Source organism: Capra hircus, chromosome 18 (genome assembly GCF_001704415.2).
Source record: "Capra hircus breed San Clemente chromosome 18, ASM170441v1, whole genome shotgun sequence".
Taxonomy (NCBI): Eukaryota; Metazoa; Chordata; class Mammalia; order Artiodactyla; family Bovidae; genus Capra; species Capra hircus.
The window spans coordinates 23,375,212-23,401,898 of record NC_030825.1 but is presented as its reverse complement, the minus strand read 5'-3'; the positions used below and the strand labels follow the sequence as shown (position 1 = coordinate 23,401,898).

The following is a 26,687-nucleotide window of genomic DNA, read 5'->3' as shown; positions in this document are numbered from 1 at the left end:
GTACTAAGTGTTTTTTGTTTTTTTTTTTAAGTAAATGTTAGGGTATTTACCTTCTTAATTAAAAATCATGTAAGTCCCATAATGTCCCACTGGAAGAAATTTAACCCATAAATATTTCAGACACTCTGACTTGTCCTCTTGCCTTTGGTTGACGGCACACTCTCGGATCTTAAAAACACAGAGACTTTTTGCAGTCGTGCAGTGTACAAAGCAGCTTGGCTTTCAGGGCTCCATCTTTCCAGCTGTGCACAGACACGGATTACTTCCTGGCACTCAGAGGACTTCCCCAGCATTTCATTTTGAGAAATGGCAAACCTACAGCAAAGTTGCAAGAATTAGTACCTTGAACACACATGCCTTTTACCCCTTGGCATGTTTGTGAATGACACAGCCTGTCCTGCATTCTGCTCACTCAGGCACAGGCCCACTCTCCTCCTTCCCTGTGTCTTTTCTCTCTCTGAGAGGTAGGTGCATATATCATGCCACCCTCTGTACCCTGCTAAGCACCTTCTATGAACAAGGACATCTTCCTACATAACCACAGGACACCAGTCACACATTCAGGACATTTCACAATGAATGATGCAATCAGTTCAGTTCAGTCGCCCAGTCGTGTGCGACTCTTTGCAACCCCATGAATCACAGCACGCCAGGCCTCCCTGTCCATCACCAACTCCTGGAGTTCACTCAAACTCATGTCCATCGAGTCGGTGATGCCATCCAGCCATCTCATCCTCTGTCGTCCCCTTCTTCTCACGCCCCCAATCCCTACCAGCATCAGGGTCTTTTCCAATGAGTCAACTCTGCATGAGGTGGCCAAAGTATTGGAGTTTCAGCTTCACATCAGTCCTTCCAATGAACACCCCATTATCCCATTAATAGCCTTGATAGCTATTTTTATTTTTTATTTTGTTTTTAATTGCTATTTTTCTTTTGTTTTTCTTTGTTTTAATCTCGTATCCAACCAAGGACCATGTATTGTAATTATTCGTCACAACTTTTTAGGATTCCCTAATTCTCAAGATGTTCCCTAGTCTTCCAGACCATTGATGATGGTTGTTTGCAGAGTGCCCCTCCATTTGGATTTGTCCAATTGCCCAGCCCCCTAATTTAGAGGGTACATCTGGCTCTCGGAGGGAAGGGAAACTGGGGCTAGAGACAACCACGTAGACATCATTGATACAGAGAGGTGATCTGTCATCTTTTAAAAATATATCCAACAAGTTCCTACTGGTATTTTGAGTACCTTAGAATTTGCCTAGTGAAAAGTTATCAAGCTCAAATACTATGTCTTTTATCCCCATGTTTTTTATTATGACTGTTATCTAAGGTTTTTCTGTGATAGCTGCTTGGCATGTTTCCCATGCACTTTATTTAAACCACAGAAATTATCAAAATTAATAGTAACTAATGTATTAGAGCGTACTTGATAGTGGAAGCAAAGCTAAAACTCAGGAACATCTCAGAGGAAGGAAGCACAAGAGTGGGAAGAATTTATCTCTTAGACCTGGCTCCCTCATGTAGAAACTGGCAGAATGCCTCAGTTAGCTACCCCAGCTGTGAAATGAAGAGGGCTGAAATGAGTGAGTGGTTTTCTGTCCTTTAAAACAACAGTTGCTTTTATCCCCAGGGACCTTGTGATTCTGAAAGATTTTTGCCTCCTAACTAAGCAGTATATATTAATTTAATCAATTTGTTGGGTTTTTTTTTCATCCAAAACCTGTATTATGCTAATCATTTCAAGATAATTGTGACATAGCCTATAATTTTGCACTGATTTGCTATAATTCTATCAAAAAGTGAAAACAATGTAAGGCCTTTAGTTCACTTGTAAAACTCAGTTGCCAGTAAGTCTACACTCTCATTGGGCTTTTCAATATATTGAATATAATTCTCAAATTCTCATTACTGGTCAGAATCCACAAACTTGAACTTCAAAATGGCCCCTTAAGAAGATGAGCCAGGATTTGGGTCCTTCCTGTCCCCAACCAGTCTTTGGGCGTGCTCCCTCTATTTTCAGAAGAGTATGATTATGTCCATGTAGAAAAGCCTATATAACTGTCCCCTTCCATTCCCTGTAGATGTTTGAGAATAAGAAAATATTGAGTTCTTATTTATGTTTTGACCCAATACCGCAAGAAAGATGCAATCCACAGGCAAATAAGCATACACATAGAAACTTTTTCCTTTATGCATCTAAAATGAGGGAGCATTATTTTCATCTGTGAACTAAAGTTGCAGTTTTGGACAAAGTCATGACCTTTCAAATAGACTTTGCTCAGCTATTTTAGTGAAGCTTATTCCATTTAACTTCCTAGTAACCTCCTGTAATTCTATTCAGGAGTGATACTCTATTGTTACCTTTGTCTCCTGCCAATACAGGAGACAGTTCAGTTCAGTTGCTCAGTCATGTACAACTCTTTGCGACCCCGTAAGACTGCAGCACACCAGGCGTTCCTGTACATCACCAACTCCAGAGCTTACTCAAACTCATGTCCATCGAGTCAGTGATGCCATCTAACCATCTCATCCTCTGTTGCCCCCTTCTCCTGCCTTCAGTCTTTCCCAGCAGGGTCTTTTCCAATGAGTCAGTTCTTTGCATCAGGTAGCCAAAGTATTGGAGCTTCAGCTTCAGCACCAGTCCTTTTAATGAGTATTCAGGACTGATTTCCTTCAGAATGGACTGGTTGGATCTCCTTGCAGTCCAAGGGACTCTCAAGAGTCTTCTCCAACACCACAGTTCCAAAGCATCATTTCTTTGGCACTCAGCTTTCTCTATGGTCCAGCTCTCACATCCATACCTGACTACTGGAAAAACCATAGCTTTGACTAGACGGACCTTTGCCAGAGGAGTACTGTCTCTGCTTTTTAATATGCTGTCTAGGTTTGTCATAGCTTTTCTTCCAAGGAGTAAATGTCTTTGAATTTCTTGGCTGTGATTTTGGAGCCCAAGAAAATAAAGTCTGTCACTGTTTCCATTGTTTCCCCTTCTATTTGCCATGAAGTAATAGGATCAGATGCCATGATCTTAGTTTTTTTAATGTTGAGTTTTAAGCCAGCCTTTTCTCTCTCATCTTTTACTTTCATCAAGAGGCTCTTCAGTTCCTCTTCGCTTTCTGCCATAAGGGTGGTGTCACCTGCATATCTGAGGTTATTGATGTTTCTCCCGGCAATCTTGATTGCAGCTTGTGCTTCATCCAGCCCAGTGTTTCTCATGATATACTCTGCATATAAGTTAAATAAGCAGTGTGACAATATATAGCCTTGATGTACTCCTTTCCCAACTTGGAACCAGTCCGTTGTTCCATGACTGGTATTAATTGTTGCTTGTTGACCTGCATACAGATTTCTCAGGAGGCAGGTTAGGTGGTCTTGTATTCCCATCTCTTGAAGAACTTTCCATAGTTTGTTTTGATCCACACAGTCAAAGGCTTTAGCGTAGTCAATGAAGCAGAAGTAGATTTTTTTTTTTTAATTCCCTTACTTTTTCAGAGGATATTGGCAATTTGGTCTCTGGTTCCTCTGCCCTTTCTAAATCCAGTTTGAAGATCTGGAAATTCTCGGTTCATGTACTGTTGAAGCCTAGCTTGGAGAATTTTGAGCATTACTTTGCTAGCGTGTGAGATGAGTACAACTATACAGTAGTTTGAACATTCTTTGGCATTACTGTTCTTTGGGATTGGAATGAAGACCTTTTCCAGTCCTGTGGCCACTGCTGAGTTTTCCAAATCTGCTGGCATATTGAGTGCAGCACTTTCACAGCATGATCTTTTAGGATTTGAAATAGCTCAGCTGGAATTCCATCACCTCCACTAGCTTTGTTCGTAATGATGCATCCTTAACTTTGGACTCCAGGATGTCTGGCTCTAGGTTAGTGATCACACCATTGTTATCTGGGTCATGAAGATCTTTTTTGCGTAGTTCTGTGTATTCTTACACCTCTTCTTAATATCTTCTGCTTCTGTTAGGTGCATACCATTTCTGTCCTTTATTGACAGGAGACAGACACGAGTTCAGTCCCTGGGTCGGAAAGATCCCCTGGAGAAGGGCATGGCTACCCACTCCAGTATTCTTTCCTGGAGAATCCCATGGACACAGAAGCCTGGCAGACTACAGTCAGTGGGTCACACAGAGTCCGACACAACTGAAGTGACTTAGCACACATGTGTTTCCCTAATAAGAGCTAGGAATGACCCATATGCTTAGAGACTGTCTGCCTGCCACTATTTAAAAAAAAAAAATTGGAGTTTTTTTGAATTCTAAGATTGTTTTCAAGCTTATCCTCCAAATGAAGTCAGCCTAACACTATTATTCAAAAAGAACCTCTTCATTCTATCTCATAAATATCTTACCTAATAACTTTGCAGAATTTCATAGCCTACCTTTTGTGTTCTAAAACCTTCCCTTCTAAATGGTGCTAAAAATGATATTATAACATCTTTGCGTCAAATAATCAAGAAGCTTTTTTTTAGCATTCATAATCCATACTGTAGCCAAGAAAGAAATGTTAACGAGTGTGAAGGCGGGGAGGAACTGTGTGCCTAGGAAGTGAAGTATTAGAAACTTTCACTGGAGCAAAGTTTTGGCTTCTTAAGCTTTCATATTAGACTATACATTACATCGCACCACTGAAAGTTTTTCCTTCTCCAGTATATTTGAGGTTTTAAGTTTCTGGATTTATTATGGCACCCAGTAGCAGAGCTGGAGTCAAGTGTTTTCAAGGCTTCCATTAGAAATTCCTCTTCCAGAGTTTATTGCTTGACTGTTTCAAATTATATGAGAGAAACTTGGCACATAGGTTTGAGAGCTGGATTACTTTTTTCAACATAAAATCTAATTTATTTTAGTTTGTTTTTAATCTTAGCGATGGGCCAACAGCTCTTCTCATAGTTTTAAAAGATTTGATCATAATTCTAAATAATATGTCTGCAAAAAAAAGAAAAGAAACCACATTTTCCAACTTAATTTTGTATAGGTTTTTTTTTTTCCAAAATCCCTGTTGAAAAATATGAGAAATTTATTTTTACAAAGCGCATAATTAGTGTGCTTGATATCCATTTGCAGATCATTTCACCATGTATAATGCAGTATGTATGAATTGTTGCATGACCGTCTGAGTTCATCTGAATGTGTTTGCTATGCATTGTTCTTTCTGTTCAAATGTCATCATCCTGAAGACTTCATGTTCCCTTCACAGCACATAGAACAGGGCAGGAACATATTATATGGCGGTCACTTAAAATATTGTTCATAAATTAGCCCTGTCTGCTCTTCAGAGGAAACCAACCTGAGGCCTTCCTCTGCAGGCCACTTAGCAAGGACTCTAGCTCCCTCTTGCCTTCGAGTATCCTTCCCTCGTTCCTTGTCAGCTTTCCGTGACGTCTTCTTCCCTCTTGCCTCTCTCACATATACCCACATTCTTTTACTGTATTTCATCTGTGTAAAAATGTTGATTGGCAGATCTGAGATGACTTTTCATTGTATACCTTTCTGAAGACCAGGCCACATTCATCACAGTGTTGCTTTTAACTTTCATGCACTTTATATCATCGACTCTTCACTATCAGCTTAATAGCAAGTGATCTTTCCTTTTCACTGTCCCCATCAGAAATACCCCATCATAATGATAACCATTATCTGTCATGCTTAGTCACTCAGTTGTATCCAACTCTCTGTGACCCCGTTGACCATAGCCCACCAGGCTCCTCTGTCTGTGGAATTTTGCAGGCAAGAATACTAAATGCTAAAGTGGGTTACCATTTCCTATTTCAGGGAATCTTCCAGACCCAGGGATCAAACCTGCATCTCTAAAGCCTCCTGCATTGGGAGGTGGATTTTTTTACCTGGGAAGCCCCAGCCATTATGTATAGAGCCCCTAAAACTTTAGAATAATTATTAAAGATTTCCAGGTGCTATGTTGTTTCAGAGTACATGTACTCTGTAATGAACTGATTTTTCATTTAAAGTACCACATTGTTATCATTGTTTTCTAAATACTACTTCCGTTGTATTTGTGCCTACTCATTGGGCATCATTATATAAAACACCAAGTCACCTTTCTTGGCAATACTATGAAAAGTTTAAACTCCCAGGACTTTAGGAAATATTTAAGAAAGCATCTACCAATTAGACCACTGAAAGTTTTTCTAAGATACTTACTGGCCTTTTTCTTACAAAGAAATTTCAAAATTTAAACCTGCTGTTTATATGACCCTATGAGGCTAAATGGGTTGTTGGGACTTAATTTTTTGTTAATGTCATCACATACTAGTTGTTATTCATACATATGTCATATATATTTAATCTTGAAAATACTAACATGCTTAAAAACAAGAAGAATAAAAGATGAATTACAGCTGAAAATATAAGTAGAGATTGAAATTATTTGAACAATGTTCTGTCCTTCTGTAACAGTAAATGTCACTCACTGTTGAGCAGTCAAACCAAGTAATTCTGGAGAAAACAGATAAGTTAATTTTGACTTTTAAATATGAAAAAATATGCTATTTTCTATTGACCTATTCAAAAAATATTTTCCCTTCATATTATTATTATTTTTTTAGTAAGTAAAAATAATACTGAGGGGAATATTGGTGAGCATACTGTTGAATGTGTGCTTGGAACTACTAGATAACATGTTTTAGACACATAATTATTTTAACATTGTGTTAAGACTGTACTCTGGGCAAGATCCAGGTTCTTGGACTTGTTTATCTTCTGTGTGAGGACAACTAACTGTCTGATGCCAAAATACAATGAACTTTCAAATATCAAAGAGGAAAATTAAGTATTTCAAGTCCTCAGCTGGTTTACAGATGTGTGAGCTTTGTAGTCCATTTTCTGGTTCCAGTAGGGCATTGTGACAATTTTTCCAATATGTGTATACTAGATAAGTTTTGGAAGTAGAATTACTTACTTTAAATACTGAAATATTTTCTGAACTTAAGATTTTTGTGTTTATTTTTCTTAGAAAATGAAGTTTAAAACCAAGCCTCACAATTTTTAAAATACTTTTGAATGTAAAACATATTAAATTAAGGAAACTTCTTTCTCTGTCAGGAAAATAAATGCCTTTTGAAAACAGGTATTCATTTAGATCTATGATTAACCTTTAACAAGATCTTCCTGTTAAATTCTGCGTTTGCTTTAATCTCAGTAGGAAAAATACAAACTTGTATTGCAGCATATAGAGTTTCTATATACCCTATGGACGTTAAATGATCTCTTACAGCTACAGGCACATCTGCAACATATTTAAATGCCAGCTTTGGGCATTATTAGTATAAAATGCTAAGTCACTTTTTTTTTGGAAATATTTTGAAAAGTCTGAACTCCAGGAGGAAACTCCACTAAATGATAATCTTGTGATACCATTTGTTTCGAGGGAGTTGTAGAAAGATGAGTAGCTGTATGGCATATTTTTCATTTAGAGAAAAACAATATGATAGTCCTCCTTAAAATAAGCCTGAAGTTTGGTGGTGGAATGATGGCTGTGCTAAAGACTGATGTCCTTTTGCACATCTTTCAGGACACTATAAAATGATACTGTGTAGAAGTGACAAAATCAAATATGGGGCTCCCTTCAAACTCTGAGAGTCTATGTGTTTATGAAAGTTCAAGAATTATTATTGGTTGGTTTTAAACAGTAAGTCTATCCTGAGTGTATAATAAACTAGAAACCTCAATGACTAATAAGCATGTGTGTAAATTTTTTTCTGTGTAACAGTCAATGAAAAATTATAGTCTCACCACAGATTTTTTTTTTCCTGTTGTCTTGCATTTTTAATTCTGTCTCTGTCGTTTTCTTAAATACATCATTGAAGGTCAAACATTCGGGACAACGTAGAAATGATTAAGCTTCATAAGCAACTAGTGGAGAAGAGCAATGCCCTTTCAGTAATGGAAGGAAAATTTATTCAGCTTCAAGAGGTACTGTGATAAATTATTTTATTAGGGTGATATATAGATACAGAGTTTCAAAAATAATGTTCAAACATTTTTTAAAGTAGAATGGTCATAACACTAAAAAGTAGTTTTTAAAGATTGCTCTTTTTATTCTCAAGTGTGTATTATTTCCCTTCTGATATGGTTAGTTATTTATAACTTAATTAACTGAAGAAATAACTGCTTGGACTTTTTATGAATACCTGTGTCATCTTAAAATAATAAACACATTTATCATAAATCATCTCATGTCAAGAAAATTTATTCTTCAGTCCTTTTATCTGAAATCATATGGGCATATAGCAATGAAGTTTTAGATGTTTTTGTATATATCTTCAGTTCCACACATTTATGAAGTATCTAAGATAGATCAGTGCTTAGAATAGGTTAATAACCAAGTTTTGTTAAATCTATTTTGATATGTGATATTTTGGTTTTTTACTACTAGTTTCAGAAAATATTTGAATACCCATCACATCTCCTGTCAGTGTGTTTGTTTTAAATCCTCACCGTTCGGGTTGACAGTACGCGGTACTCTTGTCCCCATGGTGGTTTTCACAAGGACTGTGGCCCCACAGGAATGTGCCATCAGAGCATTCCTGTTTATTGGCACTGCATAATTAATATAGTTTCTGGAATTAATGAACTCCAAAGCATTCCAGATGAGCAGAATTCATATTAAGCAATGCTTTCTTTGAAGTACTGAAACAAGGAAAGCAGTAAATTGATGCAAAGCATAGGGTCATCTGAAGCCTAAATTCACTGTTGAATTAGATAAATATTTTCAACCATACTCTGGATAGTGTTTCATCCTGCAGTAACCTCTTTAAATGTCAAGTAATACATTGCCTTCCATATAAATGTGAGTGTGTATGGAAGAGAAATTAATTAGAGAGTGGGATTGATAGTGCTATCAGTAGATAGTTGGAAAAAGGAGGTTTAAAATACATGTAGTTGAAAGCCATCTCTAAAGGAGGAATTAAGAAAGGAATTAAAGAGTGGCTCTACATTCATTTATCACTTTGACTGTTTTGATTTCCATTTTACAGTGACTCCAGGTATTTGTACATATTTGTTTAATACCATGAGTAGCAAGTGTCTTTGATAACACAGATATCTCTTTTGGAATTGACGTTGGGTAGAGATTTGAGAGGTTCAGACCAACAGCTTCACTGAGGTAACCCAAAGAAAACTAGTTAAAGATAGTATTCTATAATAATACCAAGATTAACAAAAATTAAACTCAACGATCTCAATATCCATGTTTTTTTTAAAAAATTGAAGAACTTCAGTAGAACTTTCATGATTTAAATTAGCAGAGGAGGCATTACGTGTTATGGTCATACAGACTATGAAAAGACTTTAGTGTAATCACCTTTTTTATTTCTAAAAGAAGTATGTGGCATTTAAGTATATAAAACTGAATTTAAAACATATTCATAAGTAGATCAATTTTTGAAATGACTTCAGTATCTATTTTATGAAATTGAAATTCATAATTGTATTAAAATTAGAAGCTAACCTTCCAAAGCTGTTTATCTGGTGTGGCAACAGATCTTTTCATTTTGAGTATTTGTGATCAGAATTTATTTTTAACCCATGCAGCAGCATTTTTTAGACAGTATTTCCAACCACTGTACCCACAGCGAAATGAAAAAAAAAAATTATCCGCTAAAACTAAGTTACTCACTGGTCACTATCAACAAGTCAAAAAACTAGGGGAAAATAAAATAAAGGACAAAACCAGACTGCATTGTGTGACTCTGTGCTAAAATATTTTCTTCCTCATGAAACCCTTGGGCCAAGACTACCTTGTATGGAGACATTATGCATTGTATAGTAGCACAGTAATACAGTAGCACGTATACAATGTTGGTAGTAAACTTTATAAAGAATAAACTGTGTAACATGAACTTCTGGAGTAAATTCATTTTTTGGAATGGTAATCATTCATTCAAAGCAGAATCCAAAAATAGTTTTGAAAGGATTTTCTTTTTGTTTTTTAGAAGCAAAAAACTCTCCGGATCAGCCATGATGCCTTAATGGCAAATGGAGATGAGCTAAATCTGCAACTTAAAGAACAACGTTTAAAATGCTGCAGTCTTGAGAAACAGTTACGTTCCATGACGTTTTCTGAAAGAAGAATAGAAGAGGTAAGCTCCTGAAATATTTAGCCATTCGTTACATTAACACTTGTCTATAACTGTTTTGAAAAAGTCAAATAGAGACACTTTAAATATTATATTGACTTCAGAATCCTAAACTACATCCATGGCACTTTGAGGGCACCCAGTAATATGTGCATGGCAAATCGGTACTTAACAATACTTACAAATGTGCTGAGATCCACTGTGTATATAAAGGATTAAGGATCGTGAGGAAAGGAAAACCATGGCTTTTTTTTTAACCATGACATTTTTAAACAGATACCAGATTACCTGAGGAACTTAACTGTCTCAGTCTTAACAGCTTATTAGTCATTTGAGATATCAGAACAATTATAGGAATATATCTGTCTCTAAGGAGGAAAATGTTCTGCCGTATAATGTCAGCAATTTTTAGAAATTTTTTTTTCTAAGACGTTGTTTGAAAACTCATCTTCCTATTCATGTTGCTTCTCATGTTTCCCAGCTCGCACAATCTTTCTGTAGTCTGTTAACCTTGTCCTTAAAGAGAATGGAAATGAAATAAGATGCCTACTTTCTCTTGTCATCTTGGAAGAATCTTTTACAGTGTCTCATATTGGCATCAAAAGAGAATTTTGAGAAGGGAATGAATTTTAAGAGTACTCTGATCCATGGGAAAAGGTTGTAACAACGAAATATACTGGTGAATTAAACTGAAATACTAGAAATAAATTCAGAAGCTACATTTTAGTCATCAATATATAATTATTGGCCTATATTTATTTCTAAAAATATTATTCATTTATACGTTGGGATAAAGCAAGGTATACAGTTTAATTTGTTCAGTCATTTGAAAGATGTACGACTGTTTCTTTGTAAATTCCAGGTAACATGAGAAATTGTGTGTTCAGAGTAAATAGTGATTGACACAATTTGTCTGAACCACAAACCAAAAGAAAGCTTAATCCTTTAATTTTGGGAGGGGAGGAATTGGAAATTTATACAAAATGAATATAATGATGGAATCCATCAGGGAGGAGAGTAAAAAAATATTATGTTTCCCCAAACCTAATAGCAAGCTTTTAACACATCCTTTATTGAGTTTTGGCACATGTTGCCATAAAGCAGTGTATACGTTCTTAGTAAATTAAAACAGAAATATTAATTTCATGTTTACTTAACAACTTGGAAAAAACTGATGCTAAATTAGATACAGACAATATACATGGCCTAGTTCATGGCTGCAATGTAGAAATCAAGACTGAAACATGTTTGTCTCCTCATATGTGTTTTTGTGTTTTTTTTTTATCCCTAGGTGGTTTTATATACTTAGTGTGTAATTTTCTTTTCATTTCAGCTGCAGGATAGAATTAGTGATTTAGAAAAGGAGCGGGAACTTCTAAAGGAAAACTATGATAAACTTTATAACAGGTAAATCATGATTCCACGTGTTCTCTCCTTCTCTTGTTTGAGATCTTTTCTATCAAAACACTGAATGTCAGAAAACCTAATATTCATGAAAGAATTAGCTACAGCTGATTGCAAGAAATCTATACATGTAACAAAAGAAAAATAAGCTTTTTTAAGGGATTGGTAATAAGTTCTTTAACCTGAACTGCAGTCAGTTACTAAGAAAACCATAGCACTTTGTTGTCAGTAACAACTGCTATCATTTCTTGAACACAGACTGCAAGTTTGCAGGCACTGTAATAAATACTCTGCTTGTGCATTGTTATAAATTCCTTACAACAACTTGGAAATGTAGGCATTATTAATGCCCGCTTTGGAGAAATTGAAAATAAAATAGAATTAAGTAAATTTACCTGAGTTCTTAAAGCTATGAAGTAATAGAGATCATATTTGAACGTCTCTTGGTCTCTTCAAGCCCTTGTTTGTTCTGCTGGGCTACCCAGCCTATTAGCTGAGCCTAATTCCATTGATGAGAGCAAAGGTCTTTGTTTTTTCTGGTTCTTAAAAAGAGAAACACAGCATCTTTATCCTAAGATGTATTTTAGAGAGCTGCTTTCCTTTTTTTTTTAAATCTGCTTCATAATTATGGTATTTTAAAAATTAATCCTTTCTAGTAATTTTAGAAACAAAATTCTGCTCCACAACTTTGTTTAATTAAGTGATACACACGTGTGTGTACTTATAAGTCTTTTCAGTGTATGATACGATTAATGATAAATACAGATTTACATGTAAGTAAATTTTATATATATTGACATATATATTTATGTTGGAGCTGATATTCAACAGTTGCTTCTAGTTGGTCACATTCTGAAACATCAGAAAATAGCTACAGATATACACATATAGCTACTGATCTACAGATATAGCTTTAACTTTTTAACTGGGTTTTGTTTGATATGTTTTGTAAGCTAAATTTACATCTTACAAATTAAACAAGTAATAAGGAGAGGCTTTTATTTTGGTTTACTTTGAGAAGATACCTAAATTAATGTTACGCATCATTGTAGAGTATCACCTACATTGCTTATCCTAGTGTTAATTATCTTTGCACAGTGGCTCATTATATTAGTTACCAGTAGCAAGTTCAAACATCCAAGTAACATCTTGGGCTCTCCAGCAAGGACAGACTGGCTAAAAATCTTTAGGTGGAATTTACCTTGGACCCCCTTCCAGATCATATGGCCCTAGTGCTTTGTTCTGGTCCTACTCTCATCAGCCCTGATTAATTTTATGTAAAGCATTTATTATCCTATTTTATCTGTCTGTATAGAATAATACATCAGTTTATATTGATATATGCCTGTTTAGTAGTTGTATGTTTGAAATCTTAAAATGTCATTGTATAGATCACACAATCACCATATTATATGGCAGAGAAAATAATGTTATCCCCATATCTTATAAATGAGGGAATTAAGACTTAAGAAAAATTAAGAAACCTGTACAGAGTCAGTTTCAGCATTGCTGAAACCCAAGTACAAGACTAGAATCCATTTCTTCTGAATCTGAAACTTGATTTTTTTCCCCTATGTTTATCTCTCTGATTTTAATTGCAATGGAAAATTATATGTGCAAAATAGAAACATTCATGGAATAATAGAACTCTCATACATTTTGAAATTTTTATTAATTTATAAATATTTATCTTAACATCTTACAATTTCAAGTAATTTAGCATGATCTTAATACATGAATATAAGTGCCATTTGGTCATTACTTTTACATTTTCTACTCCCCTTCAATGTGAGAATTTACTGAATATACTTTCTCGTAATAAAAAAACATTAAACTTTGTTGGGAATAATGCATAAATGAAATTTTAAGAAAGGCATGTTTTTCTCAGAGTTTATCATCATGAAATTTATCTTTCCATATTAGAAGGTGATCTAAGAGTGTAAATCTGACTTTGGAGGGTTTTACTTTAGTGTTTTGTGCTTGAGCAACCTTTTTTTCCCTGTCATATTAAAAACAGACTTCATTATGCTGCTTATACTTGAATTTTGTGTGAAGTGTGTAGAAGTAAATGGGTATAATGAGTGTCAAAACATTTGTGTCAAAAAAAAATGTCACTTAGGGACAAAATCCAGCAAGCACACATGATAGTCAATAGGACTATAAAATTCTCTTAATACAGATTTTTAAATATATAATGTGTTTTCAGAAGCATAGTTGAAAAAACTCTACAAAAATCAACATCCTCCCCAGGATTCTTTACAGCTCTTGGATTTCATGGCAGTGTTATTCATCATTGCCAATAAGTAAGGCTCATCACAAACTACATATATTCTGTTTGGTTAGTCATAGTGATAGCATGTTTTTAAGAGGAGAGCATTTGTTTGTTATTCAAAATTGGCTGGTTTTCAGTAGAAAAATGTGATGTGCAGATTGCATTCTCATCTTCCTTTTCAAATGGTATTTTGAATGTGTTTATTACTTGACATATGACATATTAGAGAATCATCTGGTAAGATAAAATCTTCATGCTAGTATTTGGTATGAGCCATTTTTAATATGTTATAACATTTTTGATACTTTGCCAAGCAATGAGTATAACTTTAAGAAATGTTCATTATAATTTTTTGCAATTAAATCTTTCAATTTGGTCAGAGAGAAAAGCTATACTATAATATAGTAAAGCTGTGTCCCATTTTTGAAGTTAGTATATAGCTTTAGGGTAATGCAGCTGATGAATGCAATAGTCCCTCAACTATAATGTATATCAGTAACCTGAAAACAGTGAAATGGAGGTTTCACCCACCCTATGAAACCTCCCCAACTGCCCTTGTCCCTCGCCCCCAACACCGTTCAATTCAGATTCAGCCAATTTGAGTTTTGAATCCAGAGACTCTCTTAAAGGTGATTTTAAGGTATTAACTCGTGAGAGACACTAATCCAATGCATATTTAAAAGAAGAGTTGGTCCAGTTTCTGAAGATGATATTAACCATTTTAAGAATTGAATGATTCAAGTTTTTACAATGTGATGGTCATCTAATATCCAAAATTTAAGGGCACGCTGCTGACCATCCATAGAGTCTCTGTGTTCTATTTCTGTAAATCAAACACCTGACCCCCTATAATCTTCTATAACTCATATGATCCTAAATGAGCACTTTGTGCTTCTCAGAAATCAAACTGGGTACATGGGGCAATCATTTTTCCTTTAGTAAGTGAAATATCCCTATGTTAATATGCATTTAATTTCCATTAGGCCTAACTAAGGTACCTATGGATTTCCTTATGGAGGATTAGAGCTTATTCTTCCCTCTCTCTCACATTAGGATGCCCTTGAACATTGGAATAAAAGGAATTCCTTCTGCAAGAAAAAAGACTTTAGGGTAGAGGTGAACTCTTCAGCTCTTTTTTTTCAATCTTACCATGTCGTTGATCAAGGGTGTGTACCTACAGTATGCTGACCCATGACTGCCAGTGGGCATGCCCATGACCACAGGAACCAATGGGCATTCCACTGCAGATGGATTCCTTATCACTGCAGCAACATAATGTGACGGTGAAATGTGCACCAAGACCAGCTATGATCCCTTCCTCAGTTGTCACTGTAGGCAATGTACAAAAACATTGTCATGAATAAAGGGTTCTCAAAGACTGTTCACATATGCAGATTTAATCATGTACACAGCCTCTACAAAGAAAATGGAGCCAGATGTGGTTTACCATTTATAGTTACACAGATGGCTCCAAGCATAGAGGAATACAGTAAATTCAAAAGGAATTCCTCATGAAACTCCAGTGGAATGTAATCCTAAATTTAGAGGGAAGATAGCAGTGGACTAAATTCAGAGTGACTTATGCTGATTTACACTAGTATTTTGTGGGTTTGGAAAAACCAGGCTGCTAAATTGTTCTTAATTTAAACACATACAGCTTCTGATGTTTCTGCCAGATTAACTGTTGGTGATCTTTTTGCTGGTACTAATGCTATTGGAACACTACTGTTTCTAATTTTTAGTGGCTGATATAATGTATGGTTGTGCCTATTTCATCATGCTAATTTTTTTTCTGGGTAGTACATGTTTTTAATAATATAAAACACACACACACATGCATACACACATAAACACTCACATATATGCATATATGTGTATGTGTTTGGTGTACATAATTTGACCAGACATGGTATAAAAAAAATGAAAATGTAAGGGGATATCCTTTACTTCAGTATTTAAAGTACATATTTGGATTTCATTTAAACCTAGGTAACTCTACCTTTGATAAAATTAACATAAAACATTGATATATCAGATCCATGTATTTTTTTAAGGTTCCATATGTGAAATGAGAACACTGATAGAAGAAACAGATGTCATATTTAGAGAAACTTCTAGAATTCTATTTACTTTTAAGGTCATGTTATTTTAAATGCAATAAAAACATTCAAACTGTAAAATAAATACACAGTTTTTTGTTCTTTTGAAAGATATGCCTCCCAGAAAAGTATCTCTTTTTGGAATAAAACCTCAGACTAGCTGAGGGCAATATTTACGGCAATTTTCAGTAACAAGTTTCAGCAATTTTCAGTAACAAGTTTCTTTTCCATTTACTTCATCATCAGTTCAAAACCAGATTTAGTAAATTTCTGCTTCCTTTCCTGGGTTTAAAAATAAGTAGAAGGGTCAAAGCTGCTGATAATTATTCAGTCATATCAAGCCTCACAGATAATAGTTTTCTGCTGAAATACAGATCAAGATCAGTTTTTCCAAAACCTGGTTATCACCTGGGGAACTTTATAAAACTATGAATTCCTGGGCCCCAGGATCTGCATTTTTAACCTAGCACCAGTGTTTTAGGCCAGTGTTTGGAAACCAGTGACCTAAACAAATTGTTTACCGTATACCTTCTGTATACTACTTGGTTATTTTGCACCTGATTCTTCCAATGTCCTGTGTCTGATCATTAGTAGATTTTTATGATAGTTTAAACTGCTACTTTTATTAATGAATAATAATTCTATCTGTAACATTATTATCAAGGTGCTCTCATTGGGTTTTTACCCCAATCATGTGTAACAGTGTAAAACTGATTGTTCTTAGCCTGCTGCTGTTTGCTTTTTAGGAAAAAAACTATATGATCACTGCTGTTTAGTATCAGAATCGCCATCATTTTGTGGCCAGTATTTTCTGGACGTGTTTTTATCACAGACTCTTTAAAAGTTCAAACTCTAGAATTAACGATCAGGTGGAGAGTCCCTTTTCTCTGTGTTAAGAGGGTGCATTCGTGGGAGAGGATGGTTTTGTCTGAGGTCTACTGCTGAGGTTTGGAATTGTGGATTCCTTTGGACTATGTACAGTATCTGAATTCCTTTAGTAGTCCCACAAAAGCTGCACACTGCCAACTTTTCTGGCTTTAGAGCTCTAAATTAAGGCCAGTTCCTTTGCTCATCCCACAAACTCTTTCATGTTCCCTAACCGCAGCCTGAGAAAGGCGCCTTGGTTTCAACAGCAGCAGACCAGCATATGTTTACTTAATTCCTAAGACATGATGACAGTGGTCTCTGTGCCACTAAAAGCTTTTCTCTTTATTATTTTCGGTTGACGCTGATTTCCAAGCTTTCCCTGCCTGTCACGTGTGTCTTGCAGTGCCTTCAGTGCCGCCCATGAAGAGCAATGGAAGTTAAAGGAACAGCAGCTGAAAATACAGATTGCTCAACTTGAGACAGCCTTAAAATCCGATTTAACAGACAAAACTGAAATCCTTGACAGATTAAAAACTGAAAGAGGTACATATGAAATGACTACTGACTTACTCATTTCGGACATGCATGTTATTCATCGTTATTCACTGACTTGATAAGTACTCATTATGGTGCCTGTTGCTTTGCCAGGCACCTTGCTGCGTACTGGGGACTCAGCCTGTATGAACAGTCATTCGCTTTTATGAGTTTAGTGATTGCTGCAAATTTCCCTTTACTCAGCTTAGCATACATGCCAAACAACTTAGTTTTCCTCAGAGTTACTCTTGTTCAGGTTGTCTTTAGTTTGTTTAATTTTCCTAAATTTATTCAACTCAACAAGTGTTGATTGAGCACCAGTATGTGCTAGGCACTATTCTAAGTTCCGGGGATCCAGCAAGGAATAAAACAAAGAGCTAGTCCTCATGCAGCATAAATTTGAGAGGGAGAAACTGATAGTAATTAAATAAATATGCAGTACATCAGGTGGTGGCAAGTGCAAAGGGGGAAAAAAATGGCAGTGGAAGACAGCCGAGAACGGCGGAAGTCTGTCTTGGCTGTTTTTGATCTGGCAGACAAGGAAGACCTCTCTAACAGAGAAATGTCGAATTCTACTCTGTGACAGAGAACTTAAATACAGAAGCCTTGTCAAGATGTCCCTGCTAAAACAATAATCATTAATAAGTTACACTTTATGAGTCCCAGATCTCACCCTTCTTGTCTCAGAGTAAAATAATTTATAACTAAAGTAGATGTCTGCTCTACTATCTTATACAAACGTATACTCACAAATGCACAACCAGGAAAGTGAATTATTTGCTCCAAGTGTTGTATGTGTTTGCTCATCTGCTAGATAAACCCACTGATTAAGGTTGTTCCTTTTGAACATTTGCAATTCAGTTGCATGAGAACATTTAAATGTTTAATACAGACTCAGTTAAAAAAAAAACAATTACATATGTAGGCAGTATTCTCTATATTGATTTAGATCACGCTGCCATATTTTGTTAACTCTAAGAAAAATTTTTTTCCCATTTTAATATCTCCGAATTTGGGAAGCATCTTTTTAGCATCACTAAAAAGGTGATAACTTTTTAAAATTATGATCTGATTTTTTTTTTTAGCATTTTAAGAAGTCTGAAATTGGAGCACATCTTGTAATCAATGGGGTCTTAATCTCAATGAAATACATATGCAGTATTTATATTTACCAAGTGGTTAAATTTGATGGCAAATGGTTTCTGAATTTTTTTCTAGAAGATTGTGAGTAGAATAAAATGGTGACATGATTTCTGACTGGGTGGATATTTTAAAGTTTCTACGTCAAAGATACATAGTTCCTGACTTTAATATGTAGCATTTTATACCTAACAGAGTGCTTTGTTTAGTAGTTGCTCATTAAAGTCTTCCACCAAAGTAGAAATTCTCTATATTTCCTCTCTTTTCGTTCTAAAGGAAAGAGAAATGAAATAAACCTTTCTCCTTTGCTTTCTGTTCTTCCCTAGATATCAAAATTTCCAGACTCTCATCTTTTCACATTTACATTGTTCTCTGGAAAGAAACTCTTAAGAGGATAGAATCTTAGTGGTCTTTTTTTGTTTTTGTTAAGAAAACCTATTTATTGCTGTTGGATTAATTCTGGGGGTTCTTATAAATTCTTAAAACAACAATTGCTAAGTTATTTTAATGCAACTAGTGCATTCCTTATCTTTTTTTTACTGGTTCTTAAGTCTTTTCAGATTTTTTAAATAATGAAAATAACTCATGTGCATTATTAAAAAAGAAGAGTCCAATAAACAAAAAAATTTCTTCTAAAAGTCACTCAATCCCACAACCCACAAAATAATCACTATTATTTATATATGTCTTTCCAGAGTTGTTTCTATATGTATACATGTAATTTAATGTGCTTTTTTTTTAAAGTACATGTATAAATCCACATCATTCATAATGGCTGTCATAGTTTTCCAGTGTGAGAATCTGCCACAGAGTTTAACAGCCGTCTATTGATGAATTTTTAAATAGCTTCAGCTTTTTCAAGTATCATGAACATCTTTCTGGACAGATCTTTACACATTTATCCAATTATTTACTTAAGAAAAATTGCTAGAACCAAATCTTTTTTTAAATACAACTGTTATTTTAGTTATTTTTGTTTGAATACCTGAAATCTACAGTTCTACTAGTTTCAAGTTTTTGTTTCTATGTGAAAATGTTCAGATAGATTATAAGAAAAATAATACAGCCTTTAAACAATTTTTTTCCAGGAAGTATTAAACCAAAAATTGAATTTGTCTATTTAAGGAAATCTTTTAATATTTAGAAAATTCCTTTTTGTATTACAGATTTTGAAATTGTTTCGTTTTACTTAGAAGTCTCTTCACACATTTACTTTCTTGTGTATCAAGTGTTCTCTGCCAGAAGATGTTTCCCTGGCTTCTTGTAGTCATTCATCTAACTGGCAAATTATTTTTAGAGAATACTCACCTCTTTATTCAAGGTACAAATTAGTTTCAGATTGTGTGAATACATGGGGGAAGGATATGTAAATGCAGTTTGCATTTGGTTAATGCTTAAATTAACTGCATGTGTTTAAGGGCCTGCTTTTGAAAGCTCCTTTCTATCTTTAGCTGAAATGCATAATTCAGCATAATACATATGGTTATATTGATCACAGCTGAAGATATTAGCACAAAGGAGCTCTGAAAATTGTTTAGTTGAATTGTTCTCTGCACTCTGCTTATTAATGGTGTGCTCGAAGAACATAATTTTAAAAGAGTGAAATGTTATCTCATTTGAATAAAATGCTGTTTAGTTTAACCAGCTTTTTGTCAAATCATAAGGTAAGGAGGTTATTTTTCATCTTGTACAGAGTGCTTTGATTTTTCTTATTATAATTCAGCAAGTCTATTTCCTCTTTGAACTATAACGTCTCCGTACTTTTAAAGTTCCAGGAGTTATATCCCCCAATAAACAGTTCAAGAAAGGAAAAATTTAGTAGATAATTCTACATAAAATTCTGTAGAGAGAAAGTTATTGTTACTCAGTAATACCTTCTCCCATTAATAAATTATTTTCACACTAATAAAGCCTTGGTTTTAAAAATAACCAGTGAAGTGGGGACGTGGTTGTTGAAACAAAAGTCAGTAAAGGAAGGAACATTTGAATAAGTTTATTTACAGCAGTAACATACACCCTGCTCTGAAAAGTTGAGAGACCAGAAAAACCAGAGCATAGAAGTAGTGGACACTGCATCTGGATGGAGCAGTCCGGATGGAGCAGTCATGTCCTTACACTTTAGGTCCCCCTCAGAACCCCTAAAAGTTTCACTGGCCAGAGAAGGAAATTACAGTATCCCTAGGACCTTGGTTTTACGTCTTTCTCACTACATTTACCTTCTTTTTGTTACCTAATCTGGATTTTGTTTTAACCTAATCAACATCAAATAAAGGGTTTCACATTATTGTTTTACTCTCTAACCAAAAAAATAAATTGATCTCATAATAACTCACATTTATTATTAATCCTAATTTTTAGTTTACAGATAAATATCTGAGCTTTACCTTAAAATTTTTCAATTATTGTTCACATTGGAAAATTCTTTCATTAAGTTCACCGAATAGTAGCAGTTTATACTCTAGGATAACCTTTTAAACCTTTCATCAATAAGAAAAATATTTACATATTTGATATTTAAATGGTTTTACATACCCTAGGGTAACTTTTCTTGCTTCTTACTTTGCCAGAAATATGTCATATTAAAAATTTCTAATTTAATCCATTTCTTAACTGTGTGATTTACAGTTTTTACTTATATGTAGCATTTATGTCTTTGGAACACAAAGCTTTATGAAAGTCAAACATTTTTGTATAAAGTTCAATCAGTGTGCAAACGTATTCATGTAAGAAATTCTTGGCAAATATGTTGATTTCCCTTTTTTTTTTTTAAGAAAAGGAAACAAAAATGTACAACTTGAGTTGAGGATTTATGATAACCATAAATCTCTGTGAGCAGGATGAAATTAGTAGAGACACTTTGAATGACATGGTTTAGAGTCAGTCCACAGGGAGACAACAAAGGAGAATACTTGACCACCACAACGATCTCTAGTGAAGAATACACTTAAGAACATAGGACTGAAGGATAGATTTGTTAGCTAGCCATTATGCTTTTTTTTAAGTTAAGCATATTTAAGGCAAAGAGTAAAAATTTCGACTCTCTATGGATTTGCTGTCTTCTGTAGCTCTTCCCTATACCCCCAGCTTGTGGGTCCTGGTGAATGAGCACATAGGCAAGGGTAACCTATCTCCATCCCATAATGATAGCTCCGAGTCCATGTCCTGATTAATAGCATGAACTCAATAAATAAAGAATGCCCATGAATTGTTATTGATACTACCATGCACTGGTTGAGAATCCATTTCTCACACCTTAACAGAGTTATTAAAAAATGGGGTTGATAATTATGGATCCAAATTATTACCAGAAAAATTATCTTGTTTTAATTTAAAAAGACCTTATGTTAAATGGGGAAAAGCTAACTCAAGAAAGTCGATTTTAAAAACACGAAAAGACACAATTTTTTTTTTTTTGCATGCCTTTCAGGACCCTTAATAAGTAAGTAAAAGTCATAGATTTAGAAACATATTTTCTTAGGTATTTTAGATAGTATATTCCTTTGAAGTCCCAGAGGCACAATTTCCTTATATTAATACTGTGAACCTCAGTCTTAAGTTTCTGATAAGCCAGTGAATCATATGGTAGACACATGATAGTGTGCGTTTTTTCCTCACTCCCCTGCTGCCTTTGTCTAAGGTGCTAGCTTAATTTCCTCTCTGGCCAGAACAATACTAGCTCAAGCTGGGTGTGTATCACAAATTAAGTTAAAATGTGTCTTCTACCTCTTTCTCACTTACCTTTCTAATTGTGTTGACTTTATTTTTAAGACCAAAATGAGAAAATCAGTCAAGAAAATAGACAACTCCAGTTACAGTACCTGGAACAAAAGCAACAACTTGATGAACTTAAAAACCACATGAAGTTTTACGACCAGGTGAACCATTTTCTTATTTAGGAAATGAACTCCAAATTTTTATCTAACTGCTTTATACGTCAAGAAAACACTGTACCACAAAGCAACAGAATACAAATATACCACTTAGTTTATTAATCCATGGTATCTTGCAGCTTATGTTCCATGAAGGTACTCTGCGTAGTTGGAATATCTCTTGTACTTTCTACTAATATCTCATTGTGAGCTTTTACTTACTCTGTCTTTTGCAGGAGAGGGATATTAATGCTGATGAATTGAGTGAAGCTCTCCTGCTTATAAAGGTAACTTTCTAAACTTCACCATGAATTTCATGTCTACATATAAGTGTTTCAGCATAATGATGACCCTTATCTGCAGAATGAATTATTCAGGAAAGTGGTCAGGTGACATTTAGTTATAGCATATACATATTTCATAATGACATCAAAATCACATTAAAATAGACCTCAAAAACTCATGTTTAAAGCACTTTCTGCAACTGTAACAAACATTTCACTTTTATGTGCCCCGCTATAAAACTAATCAACAATTTTCTGTCCTATGAGACCTTGGTGCACCCTATTATCTTAAGTAAAATATTGAATTATACATGTCACCAGAAGATATTTCCAGTTCTAGAATATTCTGATATTTATAAGAAGACACAAGAAAATACATTTCTTTTAGGTCATCACAGTGTAGATTTTAATCACATGAAGAAATAGAAATAAATGTACTTGATTTTTTTTTTTTTTTTGCATCCTGGAGTAATAAACTTTTTCTGTTTCTCTGTAATTGTTCCAAATATCTATCCAAATATTGTATTCTATATCAGGACTGCTTTGTTCCTAATGGAAAATGAAAATCTATCTGTTTTCAGTTAATGATTTCTTGCTATATCTGTGTTAATTCACAATTACATTTTAGAAACTCTTGTTTTGGTAATAAAACATGTTTTTGTTTTAGGCTCAAAAATCACAAAAAAATGGAGACCTTTCATTTTTAGAAAAAGTAGACAGTAAAATTAATAAAGATCTAGAACGGTCCATGAAAGAGCTGCAAGCAACTCATGCAGAAACAGTGCAAGAACTTGAAAAGACAAGAAACATGTTAATTATGCAACATAAAATTAATAAAGATTATCAGGTACTGTAATGCACTAAATCCAGAAGATAGGGTTCCTATAATATTCTACTGATGATTTGAATTTTAAAGCAGTATCATCTACTATCGTCTACTATAATCTATTGTCATGTGTTACCACATGCTGGGAATTTAGCCTTGTAACTGGATACTTAGACTAAAGAGTTCTAAAACAAATAATTCTAAGTCCTTGGTTTTAGAGAGCGAACTGTGGCGATGAATTCCCCCTTTACACACTCTGCAGCTGAGTTATAGTTTCTCCTGAGGTCCTGCCACAGCCATGTTTATATTAGCTTTTAACTAATGGGAATATCACTCCTTAAAAGGAATCCAGAGTTGTGTGGATTTCACTCCTGATTAATGAACGTCGTCAAGCATAATTTTCTAAACTGTAAGCTCTTTGAAGTCAGGAAACAATGGTTTACAGCTCCTGGTATCCCCGGGATCTAAAAACTGCTTGAATCATAGTTGCTTTAAAAAATTTTTTTAATGGAACAGATCCTAAGTAATGAAGCTTGTTATCTGTATTTTATTTAGATGGAAGTTGAGGCAGTGACCCAGAAGATGGAAAATCTGCAGCAAGATTATGAACTTAAAGTGGAACAGTATGTTCATCTTCTTGATATCCGGGCTGCACGCATCCAGAAACTAGAAGGTACAATGTGCACAGTTCTTTGTCCATGGTAACTAGAGGAATGGATTTTTACAACAGTTGAAAATGTCATCCAAGTGTACATTCACAATTTCTTTTTGCTCTTTTTTTTCCCCCCAATTTACTAACGATAATAGTAATTCACCAGAAAGGCTGATTTTATCTGATACTTCTCTACTCAAGAATTCCCTACTGCTTTTTTAATTTGGTGTCACAGGCAAGATTTCAGAGTACTTCATAAAGTACCACAGACTAAATTTAAGCACCTCATTTCTAATTTCTCAGGCCTCTCAGCCAAACAAGTCTGCTGCTTGCTCTTGGTCAGATTCATCTCACTCTGGCCCCCCACCACGCCTTAGTCTGCTCCACCTGAACCTCCCTTCTTCTCTGACTCCAAAATACAACCCTTCCCCACTTCGAAATCTAACTCAGTGCATGCCTGTGTCGGGAAGCTGGCTCCCATTTCTCCTAGCCACCCCTCTCCTTGAAATGCCCCCACAGGGGTTTGTAGACTTTAGGAGGTAAGAAAATAACATGGGGAACTTGTTTCATACGTAGCTTCCTGGGTCCTACTCCTAGAGATCCTGGAGCCTGTAATTCCATATATTTAGAAATGATTCCAAGCAATTCAGATACAGGGGTAAGACTATACTTTGAAAAAGACTACCTCAGCACTTACCACTTTTGCTCACACATACTCAAGGGACATGGATTTGGGTGGACTCTGGAAGTTGGTGATGGACAGGGAGGCCTGGCATGCTGCAGTTCATGGGGTTGCAAACAGTCGGACACAACTGAACAACTGAACTGAACTGTACTTAAAAAATATGTTTGGAGATTGTATTATGTAAGTGTTCTTCACCATTGCAGTTTTGCATATTCTCTATGACTACAGTATATAAATTCTCCAATGATAAATACTTCGTCTCTCTTTCATGTTCTCTGCCATGCAGCACTAAAACTCGGTGATCTATGCCAACAGTAATTTTGCACTCTTAAAGATCACTGAGAATCCAAAAGGCATGAGTTTATATGGGTTATACTTAAGATATTTATCATATTAGAAATTAAAAATGAGAATTTTGAAAATATTTGTCATGCTAAAATAATAATAAACCCATTACATATTTAACATAAATTACAGTATTTATTTTTTAAAAGCTGCATTTTTCATATCAAGAAAACAGTGAGATGAGTGACACCGTTTTAAACTTTTTAAATTGTTTAACATTTTTGCAAGTCTTTTTAGTGTCTGTCTTAATAGAAAACAGCTGGGTTTTTATATCTGCTTCTGCAGTCAATCGGTTATGATATCACACATCCTGTAGATTCTGGGAAACCCTATTATATATTTGTAAGAGAATAAGAATGAGAAAGGCAAATAACATCTTAGTATTATTTTAAAAATAGTTTTAACCTCACAGACCTCCAGAACAGCCTCAGGAACCCTCAAGGGTTCCCAGACCACTCTCTGGGAACCACTGCTCTAAGTAGAAGAATTCAATAAATAATCTATCTGACTGAACAGGGTTTCTGAAAGTCAAAGAGCATGTGTACCTTTTATTTCAAGTAGTACTCAATAAAAATTTGCTTAATGAAATTTTCATGAATAACAGGAAGGTCATATAGTTTGAGATTTTCATTCCTTTCAAGTGTCACTAAGTCTTTAGCAATATATTTTATTTGTTTCCTAAATTCTTTGATTAATTCCATAAACACGCTCATGTTCCTAACATATCCAAAGTGCTAGGCAATGAGAATACAAATAGGAAGAAAGCTCAAACTAGCAAGATGTCAACAAGTAAGTAGACACACTTTACTGTGAAGAGTGTGAAGTTAGGAAAATGAAAAAGCTACCTAGGAAACATTAAGGAGAGAATGCCTGTTTATATCTGAAGATTCAGGGATGACTCTACACAGTGGGAGTCTTTAATAATGACAGAATTCACCACTAGTAAAAGCAGTGAAAGGCGTTCCAGGCAGTAGATGAGGCAGGTAAAAATGCCCTAAATGTGAAGCACCACCATTGATTTGAGAAACTGCATATGATTTCATCAGTTTGGAACTCAGGATTGGTAAAGGAGGAAAACCTGGAGATAAAACTGGAAAGAACCAAATGCTGAAGGCTGTGTCTGCCACCTGAATGAGTTTGAACCTTATTAACCCAGAGAAGCACCAAGGAATCTTCGGGTAGGAAGTAGTACACAAAACCACATTTTGGAGACTATGCTATAGGTATTGGGAAGAATGAGTAAAATTTAAAGGAATGAAGAGGTTGGGCTCCATTAATAATCTAGGTAATATGCACTCTGGGTGTAAGTAAGGTAGCATCAATGGAGATGGAGAAGACAGGGACAGATTTGCTAAAGACTTAGGGAATATTTTTGAATAGCAGTGACCCTACAGATGTGGGGAGCCCAAAGACAAAGAGCAACCTAGGGTGACTCCATGGTATCCAGCATAGGCACCTGGATGTAGGCTAACAACATTCACTTGGAATTCAAAGTCCAGGAATAACTAGAAGAGAATATGATGAGTCATTCTCCTTTTGGTGTATCAAGTTTGATGTGCCTAGAGAGTATCTAGACAGAGGGCTCAGCAAGCCACTTAATGTGTGAGTCTGTTATT

General features: G+C 35.0%; 1 protein-coding gene across 3 annotated transcripts in view; it reads left to right on the top strand.

The window, feature by feature from the left end:
- Positions 1–26,687, top strand: part of RPGRIP1L (RPGRIP1 like) — a 100,552-nt gene that overhangs the window by 16,726 nt on the left and 57,139 nt on the right. For all 3 annotated transcript variants that reach the window (XM_013971052.2, XM_013971050.2, XM_005691981.3), the window contains exons 7-14: positions 7,824–7,929; positions 9,951–10,097; positions 11,428–11,501; positions 17,140–17,279; positions 22,179–22,285; positions 22,516–22,566; positions 23,231–23,410; positions 23,945–24,062. In XM_013971052.2, the coding sequence (XP_013826506.2) occupies positions 7,824–7,929; positions 9,951–10,097; positions 11,428–11,501; positions 17,140–17,279; positions 22,179–22,285; positions 22,516–22,566; positions 23,231–23,410; positions 23,945–24,062 (923 nt within the window). The remainder of the gene's footprint in view (positions 1–7,823; positions 7,930–9,950; positions 10,098–11,427; positions 11,502–17,139; positions 17,280–22,178; positions 22,286–22,515; positions 22,567–23,230; positions 23,411–23,944; positions 24,063–26,687) is intronic.